The 11,260-nt window shown below is 44.4% G+C and overlaps 1 protein-coding gene across 1 annotated transcript; it reads left to right on the forward strand.

Moving 5' to 3' along the window:
- The first annotated feature begins 2,490 nt into the window (after window positions 1-2,490).
- On the forward strand, window positions 2,491-6,917 carry LOC121168284 (interferon-induced protein with tetratricopeptide repeats 1B-like). The gene is made up of 2 exons (XM_040998222.1): window positions 2,491-2,495; window positions 5,493-6,917. Exons 1-2 carry the CDS (start codon window positions 2,491-2,493, stop codon window positions 6,910-6,912), a joined length of 1,425 nt encoding a protein of 474 aa, XP_040854156.1. The 3' UTR covers window positions 6,913-6,917.
- Window positions 6,918-11,260: the final 4,343 nt, after the last annotated feature.

The following is an 11,260-nucleotide window of genomic DNA, read 5'->3' on the forward strand; positions in this document are numbered from 1 at the left end:
AATCTGCATGGGAAACCCGGAAGCAGCTCCTGGTTCCTGGTTTCAGTTAGGCTCAACTCTGGCGTGTTTTGGCCACTTAGGGAAAAAACCAGTAGATGGAAGATGCTTCTCTCTTTCCTTCTCTGTGTAACTTGACTTTCCAATAAGAAATAAATAAATTTTTTTAAAAAATGAATTCTTCAGGTTGCAATTTGTAGTTTTTTAGTTTTAACTCATTTTATTCTCCCTGTGTATTTTTTTTATCATTTCCTGTTTCCTTTTCTTTTTACTTTCTTTAATAAGTCCTGCAGATGCATGATTAGATCATTTATTTCAGATGTTGTAATTGATTGTAAGCACCTGATGTTATGTCACTTTCAATATTGTACTTGCTACATCACATGGATTTTCATATTTTTGCTTTCATTTTCTTTCTTCCAAAAGGTTTTTTTTTCTTATTAATTTCTTCAGTGACACATGGGTCATACAGTAGGTTCCTTTTATAAAAGAAGGTTTTTTTTATTTCTTTCATTGCTCCAGCGACAGGCTGGTCATTCAGTAGCATGTTATTTAACTTCATGTTACTGTAAATTATTTATTTTTCTTCTTGTAGTTGATTTTGTGGTAAGGCTTTTCATTTCAGGGGCTGTATAGAGACTGTGCAATAATAACTATCATATCCAGATGTGAAGATACAATGCGGTACACATCTCTATTTCCAGATCAAAGAAGGTCTCCTAATGAAACGATGAAGTATATCTTGATAATAGGATGTTGGACTCTCTGCGATTGTGTGTACCTACAAGGTACACAGAAGGATGGACTTAGGACTGATGATGAAGGAATGTGCTATTGTAATATCATAGGGGAAATCAGTGGCAGTAGAGAGGACGGGAAATCCTGGAGATGATGGAACTGTATCATAAAATATTTTTAAAATAAAAGTCAGGAAATAAAGAAAAGGAAGGAAAGAAGGAAGGAAGGAAGGAAAGAAATAAGGAAGGAGAGAGAGAGAAAAGAAAAGGAAAAAAGGTAGGAGAGAGAGAAAAGAAGAGAAGAGAAAAGAAAAGAGAAAGAGAAAGAAGGAAAAAGAAAGAGAAAGAAAGAAAGGAATTAAGTAAGTCAAAAACTAACAAATCAAGGAAAGTGAGGCTGTGGGAGTTAGAGGGACACAGACAGAAATGAATAAATAAATAATATAATTTGGAATTGCACCTACCAACTACACTGCATCTAGTAAAATCCAATTAAAATCCAATTAAAATTTTGAAACAAAAAAACATGTTTCATTTTGAAAAGAGCCAGGCCCCCACCTATGCTCACAATCTCTCATAGGCTTCTTCTCCCCAACCTCTCACCAACACAGAAGACTACATGGCACAGGCTGGGGTGAGCCAAGCCAGGTGCCAGGGCACAGCTGTGTCATCGGGCACAGCCATGAGAGTCATTTCTGAGGAGTCTGGTCTACTTACACAGCAACAAAGTGCGCTCTTCACTGAGAACAAAAAGGAAACTGTCATTAAGGCCTAACATGTTGAAGAATTATTTTGTTTTTATTTCTATTTGAATGGTAGAATTAGAGGAAGAAGATAAGAGAGACAGGAAGAACTTCCATCTGCTAATTCACTCCCAAAATGACCAAAATGGTTGGAGCTGAGCAGAATTGAAGCCAGGAGCCAGGAGCTTCTTCCGGGTGTTCCACATGGGTGCAAGGTCCCAAGGACTTGGACCATCCTTCACTGCCTTCCCAGGCCACAAGAAGGGAGCTGGATCAGATGTAATGTAGCCATGACACAAATGGACACCCAGATGGAATACCATCCCCCACAGGCGGAAGCTTAGCCTAAAATGCCATCACTAAACTGCCAGGCCTAACATGTTTTGACTAAACTGCAGCTATACACATTTACTCTGTTCCGATAACTAACAACAAGAGAAATCACTCATTGCAAGATATGCAAAGCCCTAGTATAATCACTATTACATGACCTCTCAAAGCGCTTACAAATGTGTGTGGAGACTTCCATGTAGACATTCATGCCATCTTGTTTGGTAAGACATAAACATCTTAAATCCAGTAAGCCAAAGGAAACACAGACAGGGAACCCTTTCTCAACTCTGCCAGGCCCCAGACTTCATGACCTCTGCCCAAACCTACATCTGCCAGCTCCCATCCTCTGCAAGGACGGGACAGAAGCAATGGTACATCAGTACAGCTGCTTCACACTCTCGAGTTTTCACAAGAAAACAGGAAAAGCCGTTTCAAGATAAGTTTCATTTTCCAGAATCAGGAAAACTACCTGCTGTAGTTTCATTTCCGACATTTAGGTCCAAGGTACCACAGCAAGAGCACAGCCACGCCTTAAAATATTTGCTGCCCTTCGGCTTCTCTCTCCATTTATAGGCCTGCTCAGCTCCGACAGACATCCACAGCGCACACGGGTCAGATCTCTGAGGTCGCCATCCAGCCCTGGGATCCCCGCAGAACCCCTGCACCTTCTCACAGCAGCCATGAGGTAAGGAGCTTCAGCTTCTCTGCAGAAGGGACACAGAGGCATTCAAGGCAATGCTAGCAAATGCTGTCTTACCGGTTGGTCTCCATAAGGTCAGGTTTGCTCAAGACTCTTTCCAAAAACTTGTTTACAGGCTGAATATGTTGGCATGTGTGTGGACCTCAGGAGACATCGTCATAACACACACAAAGGACTTTCTTCACACATGTGCATCTGAAGTTTAGCTCATACTGGAGCTACCAAGAGGGGAGGGAAATGGCCAAGGAAGTCTTGCAAGAGAGGAGCAAATGATCCCAGGCTCAGGGATTCTGTTCCACTAAGTGTCCTGTGTCCTGTCTGTGGAGGGCTGGGCAGCTCGTGTGAGTACACATTCTTTCTGCTGGTTTCCCACCAAGGAGGAAGTCCAGAACCCTTGGGCTGTGGCATATGCACTGTGGGAAGTGCCGTGTGAATGTCCCCCTGCATGGCACGTATCTGCCCTCACTTGGTGCCCACCTAGGACCCTGGGTCAGTGTGAATGCCTTCTAGATTCCCAGGTATTTCTTCCCAGGGCATCTCAGGCCATCTGGGATCACTGACAGTTTGCTCAGCATGATTGCTAGTTGGAGTTCTGTGCTTGGGAACACCTTCATCTCTTTGACCCTGGGGAGCTGGGTGTGGGAATTTCTATCTGTTTCCAACTGGGCTGGACTCCATTCATTCTTGCTATCAAGGAGCTTAAAAACAGTAGGTGGGATTCATTTGCACAATTCCCTCCAGTGTGCCAGTGACTGACACTGGGAAGAAGCACATGTTTTGGGAAGTGTTCAGCTGATTACTAAGCTGGGATCAGCTCAGCTCCAAAATTAGAGCACTCACTGGTGATGAAAGCATCTAACTGTTACAAAAATTAACTGTCATTTCCTGAATGCTTATCAAATGCCAGCCTCGATTCTAGAAGAATTCAGCAAAGTAAGGTAAGCACTCTTTCAAGGGAACAGCAGTGTGGGTACTGATTGACATCCTCCTGACATTTTCTTCCCAGAGACTGTGATTGCAACAGCTATGCATGAACTAAGCTTTGACTAGAGTCAAGGAAGTCCAACAGGAGAGCAGAGCTTTAATCTGAGGTGCTAGAGTAAGAAAGGATACACTGAAAGAGGATAGCATCACCCACATCAGCCCCAACTCCATCCCAGGCACAGCCACGGGAAGACAGACACCTCAACTAACAGCAGAGGGAAAAGGAACTAAGCAACAGACCTGCGAGTGTACAACGCAGGGCTCACAGGACCATCTCAGGCCCACCCCACAGATCAATATATGACAACTGAGACTTTCAACCCTCCTTAGTCAAGGTGCCAAGGGATGGCAATCACCAGTAGTCTCATGAATCAGCCAGTGCACAGTGGAACAAGACTTCAACCACACGGGAGTCAGGCAGGAAAGTCAGCCTAGAACTTTGAAATTTTGAGATAGGCCTGCCACTATGAGACTGATAAAACCCAGACACTTTTCCTATGAGATGAGGGCCCACAGACAGGGCATCTAGATGATCCTCACATCCAAGGCAGATCTCTGCCCTGACAGCACAGAAATGACTTGCTTGTATCATCACCAGGCTGCATAGCCCTGGCACTTAGTGAGGTTTAAAGCCTCCTGATTCCACAATGTGCTATAACAGTTCCAAACCTGCAACATCAATTTGCTGAAATCTCAACACAGGCTGCCATGACACTGCAACCCACATTCTTAATGCTGTCAAAACCAGCGTCACAGAGACAAGGTCAAGGTCTGCCACTAATCAGAGCCATATGGGGACTAGCTTGAGTCAGAATGCAGTAGGTTCTGGGAACTCTGCCAGCAAAGTCAGATTCCAGAGAAGGTGGAAGAGCAGTCACTTGACTAACCAGAGAAAGCAGAGAAACACAAAAACTTAAGCTTATCTCCATGAGTTTTTTCCATAAAAAGCCATCATGATTGGCCCATGAGCTTCTACCAGCCAGCCCAATCCAAACAAACAATATCTACCAGTCCCCCACCTTTAGTTACCATAACTTGATGAAACCTTTTCCCCAAATCATGAAAGGATGTTACATTCTGTCAAACACTTGACCATATGGGTGCATGTGATCATGGTGGTTTTCCTTACCTTCTGTGAGTCTGACATATTACATGGAGTTTTCAGACATAGGACCAATGCTTTTGGATGAATTTTCCATTCACATGAAAATCTTGAAATGATAAAATGACACAGATGAAGAATATATCAGTAATTTCTAAGCACTAGATGACAATGGGAGTGGAAGGGGAGGAAATCATATGGGTTAACTAGAAAAGGGTACACCAAAGGAGATGTGGTGATGAGGTAGTTTGTGTATCAATTGAAGTAGGAACTCAATCAATTCATTTGTATGGGAAAAAACATGGAATCACAAAGACACATTGCTCTACTAATGTTAATTTCCTATGCTGACATTGGAGGATAGGTGTGTAAGTTATAACCTTCACGAGAAAACAGAGTGAAGGAAAGAATAAATCTCTGCATTGTCTCTCATTTTTCCTATTTTACTTATTTCCTATTATGCTTATTTCTAAGAATGGAAAAAACATATTTTAGTAAAGCATCTCTTTTCAGAATTCTTATATTCAGACTAAGATATTATTATGTTTCCTAAGGTTTAGCATGTGTGGCTGGAGTGTACCCTAATTCTGTCCACCACATGATAGGAAACTCATTTAGAATACTAGATTCTATTAATGCTTTGCATAAATATGCTTTATAACTCTCAAACTGAATGCAATCAGCTTTGTTGTATACGGCAGCCAGCAAACAGAGAAGAGCAAGATCTATTCACAGCACAAGCATATCTGAAAAATACCTACACTCAAAACAATAATTCTGTACAATTATGCCCTTTCCCAGGATAAGAACTAAAATTTTGTATGGTGCTTTATCAACCAGTTTCCTTTGGGCTATCTTCCTCCCCAAACACACACATTGCACTCTTGTTCTTGCAGTAGGAATGCTGATGATCATCTGATCAAAGATGCCCTGGAGCAGCTGAGATGTCACTTCACATGGCAGCTGTTCATTGATGATGCTGAAATACGTGAGTTAGAAAGCAGCATCTCAGAAGAGGTTCAATTGCAACCCGAATACAGTGAGGGACTACACAACCTACTGGGCTACATGCAACATCTACAGGGCAGGAATGACGATGCCCTGGATAGTTTGAACAACGCTAGAGAGTCACTCAAGAGAGAGCACATTGACCAATCAGATGTGAGATGCCTGGTGACCTGGGGCAACTATGCCTGGGTCTATTACCACATGCGCAGATGGGAAGACACACAGAAGCACCTGGACAAGGTGCAGGAGATTTGCAACAGGTTTGAAGATTCTTCCCGCTATAGAGTGGAGTGTCCTGAGATGGACTGTGTGGAAGGATGGGCCTTGCTGAAGTGTGGAAGAAAAAATTATGAACGGGCCAAGGCCTGCTTTCAAAAGGCTCTGGAAGTGGACCCTGAAAACCCTGAATTCAACAAAGGCTATGCAATTGCCGCCTACCGCCTGGATCACGCAGCCAAAGAACTAAACAATATCAGCGAGGCCTTCTCCCTTCCTCCCCTCAGAAAGGCCATCAGCCTCAACCCACAAGATGGGTACCTGAAAGCTCTCCTTGCTCTGAAGCTGCAGGATGTGGGAAAGGCAGCAGAAGGAGAAGAGCACCTTAAAAAAGCTGTGACCCATGGGTCCTCACAGACCTACGTGTTCCGGTATGCAGCCAAGTTTTACCGCAGACAGCGTCGTCCAAATGAAGCTCTGAGGTATTTAGAAGAGGCCTTGAACGCAACACCCAACTCTGCCTCTCTTCATCACCAGATGGGACTTTGTTATAGGGATCAAATGATCCAAATAAAGAATTCTACCAACTGGCAGCCTCAAGACCAGAGCAGAAGAGATGTGGACAGATTGATTCAATTAGCTATAGATAAATTTCAAACGGCTACAACACTAAAGCCCACGTTTGAAATGGCTTATGTTGACCTCGCTAAAATGTATGCAGAAATAGGCCAGTACGAAGAGGCTGAGGAACTTTTTCAGATAGCACTAAGCATCAGAAACATCGAGGATCACATCCTGCAAGACATTCATTACCACTATGGCCAATTTCAACAGTATCATAGAAAATCTGATGACAGAGCAATCACTCAGTATTTAACAGGCTTAAGAATAGAAAAGATGTCCTATGCCAGGGAAAAACTCCTCAAGGCTTTACAGAAAGTGGCAGAAAGATGGGATAGGCAAGAGGTACGAGTTGTGGAAGCCAAAAGCCTCCTTGGGCTCATTCACAAATTGAGAGGAGAGCTGATGGAGGCCCTGCTGTGTTATGAGGAGGCTCTGAGGCTGGCTGCTGACCTCAATGCCATGTTCTGAAATGGGGATCACCACTTTCTAATTAATGTATTCCCAATTAATCATAAAGTAATTTTTCCTAATCTCTGCTATCTGAAGTGTAGAACTGAGATGGCCATTTGGTGTAGCACTTGACATGGTGTGGGAGATTTCCACTAGATCTCTGATTGCTTGACCTATTGGGAGGTCATAGGCACACAGCGCAACGTGTCCCTGGAGGAATCCCCAACTATTGTTTTGACTAACAAAGACCTCATCCTAGTCTGTTCATTGGCTATACAGGTGAGAGCGGTAGATTGCACTCCAGTCTCTCTTCTCTGTCCTTGGATGAGCTATGCTGGGATTTTCCTGACAAGCAAATCTGAGAAGTAGCTGTGATCCCATGTTGCCTAATAGCCACACGTGGTGTGTGTGACCTTCAGCTGACCTACAGCCACACATGGTGAACTTGACCTGTGGCATATGTCTGCCAGCCATGCATGCTGTATGTGACCTGTTATGAGACTGGAGAGTCCAGAGAAATAGGCATGACTTCTAGCCAATCACAGTGTCATTGTTGTGTGGGAGGACTGTCAGGAGACTACCTTCTGCCTTCCTCCTTTCTTAGTCTATACAAGTTTGTGCTTGCATTACAATAAACAGTATGTTCAATCAGACTGTCTCCAGTGGTTTTTCCTGCTGAAGAACATGGTTGTCTCACCCCCTCAGTGGTCGCAGGGGCCTGATGGTCAATAACTCCTGAGACCATGACACTTAGCCAGACTGCATTCTTCAGCAGGTGCTGTGCTGAAATCCCAGCTGCATTCCCAATGCCAGCTTCTTGCTATGTCACAGCCTCAGGGCCAGAGCTGACTGCAAAAGCTTGTGTTTCTGCCATTCCTATGAGAGACTTGATCTGAAGTCCTGGCTTCTGGGCCAGAACTGGATGTTACAGGCATTTGAGCATGAAACGGGGGTGTTCATCTGTCTGCCTGCATCTTCTCTTCTTCCTCCCTCTCCCCGGAATAAATAAGTAAATACATGTTTTTGGGCATTTTTTCTGTTGCCCTTTCTTTACCCTCACTCTACGTGCCTCTGATGGAGGCATCTATTCTTCTACATAGCACCCTTCCATTCTTTGGCCAAGAGGGTTAATGTGGTTTGGGGCACCAGTCATTTCAGATCAACAAGAAATATGTGCCATCTGGTTCTGCCCAAGGAATGAAGACCTTCCATCTACACATCAGTTTATAATCCACACAGAGGAGACATAACCAAGCGGAGCTTTTTTTTTCATGTGGCCAGGGGCACTGAACTGGCCAGCAAGGTCAGTACAAAGAGCACAAAAATCAGCAGAGATTACACTCGCAGAGATTTGAGGATTCCACTACAGCACCCTAGCCCAGAGCTGCCCTTGACAAGCATCTACAGAAGCTTCCACTTGCTGATGAGTGAGCCAAGCCGGTAACATTACCTTTTGCCATTTCAGCTGCTGGCAGTCACCAGCATTCTTCACGATCCAGACACATTTCTGAACATTTGTGTTCTTCTAGGTTTCCTCAATTTAAGGAAAGATAATGTATAAGGGAAGACATTTTGGATGTGCCAGCTGAAAATGATATATTCACAGCTCAACACTAGTTGCATTTGCAGGGTGATGAGGAATAGGCCTCTTTTTTCTATCTACACAAATTTACTCAGCATGAGTGCATTTTCAGGTGAGATTTAAGACTGAGAGTGCTAGCAGGAAGCAGACTTCCTGCAATGGACTGTGGCTGCTTCACTGGCCGAGCAGGCTGGGAATGAGCACTGCCTCCCTGTGCCTCCTTCCCCAAGAGTTGCTTACAGACCAGCATATCCCCTTCCTCAGTTAATTGCTTTGATTCCTAAAAAGCATGTTTACCCTTTTACCTATAGCGTTTGTTATATCATTTCCTTATTAGCTATCATTAGAGGGGCTTTCTGTGGTTGCCTAAATAACCTGCCTAGTATATAAATACACCCTGCCGAGGTCAGTGAAGTATGCATTGCTTCACTCCCCTTGCATCCCCTGTGTCCTGGTCTTTCTCGGCACGTTCGTCACATCTTGGGTCCCAGTCTCCTCAGAGGGATCATCCACATTCTATGTTTTGATGGAAATAGCAAAAGTCTTAAACAATGTAAGTGGTCCCATGGAAGAGGACAAACAGAAGACTATGGCATTTCAAAGCCTATGTAGAATTTTTTTTCAAGATTTATTTATTTATTTTTATTACAAAGTCAGATATACTGAGAGGAGGAGAGACAGAGAGGAAGATCTTCCATCCGATGATTCACTCCCCAAGTGAGCGCAATGGCCGGTGTTGTGCCAATCTGAAGCCGGGAACCCAGAAGCTCTTCTGGGTCTCCCACATGGGTGCAGGGTCCCAAAGCTCTGGGCCGTCCTCGTCTGCTTTCCCAGGTCATGAGCAGGGAGCTGGATGGGAAGTGGGGCTGCTGGGATAGAACCAGTGCCCATATGGGATCCCAGCACTTTCAAGGTGAGGACTTTAGCCACTAGGCCAAGCTGCCGGGCCCCACCTACACAGAATTTTTAAAAATATCTGGCAGGTAATGATTTATTTCTACAAGCCAAGGAAGATTGATTCTTGTCACCTCGATCCCTGATTGCAGGAATTTCCAATTTTCAGATATTAAGATGGAGTGTTATTAACTTGGAATGAAGGGAAATACTACTCTAAGAATGTTGTCTTCACCCTTTGAAAAATGTGTGACTTTGGGTTTACCTACCACTCCTTGAATACCTTCCCCACCTATGACTGCAATAGACCCCTTGTCAGGGAATGTTTGCCTCCCCTCACGGTAGAAAGTGAAGGGAGCAATCTCAGAATACAGCTCTGCTAATAGGAAGACATACAACATTCTTCCAGTTCTCGTGCAACACAACTGGAAGCTTTTGGTATGGCTTAATATTGTTAACAGTGAGGAGTGGCTTGAATTATCAGCCCAAAGACTGACAGAACCAGCCATTTGACCTAGCACCATTTTGAATACCGTTTCCTCTACATCTCATCTGCCTTCCACTGTTCATGTCTGCAAACTTCATGCCCATTAGGTTCAAAATTACTTGCCCACCAAGCTGCTGTAACCTGGTAACTATGTTCCCACCAATCCACTCATGACACCATACCTGATGGCCCTATTCACCAATCTCGTGGGGCCCTTCCCCCTTAGACCCTGTCTACCAGTGCACCTGCCAATCCTCTGAAGTGCCAACAGTCCTATGCACCAATCCCTCATGGCCTGCCAACGGCCATATCCGCCAATCACTCAGAGTAGCCTGCTCCCAATACCTGCCCTTTGTTCATAGCATGGGTTCCTGGGTGTGCTCTCTCTGCCTCTGCTTCTGTCCCTGAAGCCATCTTCCCTGCTGGATTAAAATCTAGCTGGTAGGGGAAGCAGAGGATGGGGTGTTGGGGATGTGTCCCAACAGCATAATTTCTCAAGTCCTTGCCGTGAACACACTGGAATCCCATATGGGCACTGGATCTGATCCCGGCAGCTCAACTTCCCATCCAGCTCCTGCCTGTGGCCTGGGAAAGCAGTCGAGGATGGCCCAAAGCCTTGGGACCCTGCATCCATGTGGGAGACCCAGAAGAGACTCTGGCCTCCTGGCTTCAGATTGGCTCAGCTCCAGCCATTTTGTCGCTTAGGGAGTGAATCAACAGACAGAACATCTTCCTCTCTCTCTCCTCCTCTCTCTCTATATCTGCCTTTTCAATAAAAATAATAAATAAATTTTTACAAACAAACAACAAAAACCTCCTGAGGGACACCCAGCTCTAGCATTCGGGTTTGTGGCAACAAACTGAAAAGAGCTAACACCAAAAACAGAATGCTGAAAAGAGCTCACAGTAACTGTTGGCAAAATGCAGACACAGATGCTCTTGGCAAACACAATTATTGACTCCTGACTGGAATCAGGACAAATGCAACAAGGTCTCTCGGGTGGTAAATTGTCAGGAAATTCAGTTTCATTTTAAGGAAAATTAGATGACTATGTAAACACTTCCAGTACTCCAGGTACTGGAACAAAGGTGCTTTGTCCTTATAGGTCTAGTTCCATGAGTGTAGGAGCTTCTGTGTGAGTGTGCATATCAGTGTGCAAGTCTACATTGGTGAGTGAGCACAAGCAAAGTCCTAAACAGGCAATTTCAAACCACAGCAACTCTCCTCAGCCTGCAAACTCAAGAGGGATTATAGAAATCCCAGGGTGGTTGCTGAATGTCTGGGAAGTACTGATGCTGTGTGTGGTCCCTACAGGGATCACTGGGATACACAGGAAAATCAGAAAGTACACAAAATGCACATTTACCTGCTTAACTTAAAATGACAACAGGGAGATTAATGA

This window comes from Ochotona curzoniae, unplaced genomic scaffold (genome assembly GCF_017591425.1).
Source record: "Ochotona curzoniae isolate NIBS_2020 unplaced genomic scaffold, NIBS_Ocur_1.0 patch88, whole genome shotgun sequence".
NCBI classification, from domain to species: Eukaryota; Metazoa; Chordata; class Mammalia; order Lagomorpha; family Ochotonidae; genus Ochotona; species Ochotona curzoniae.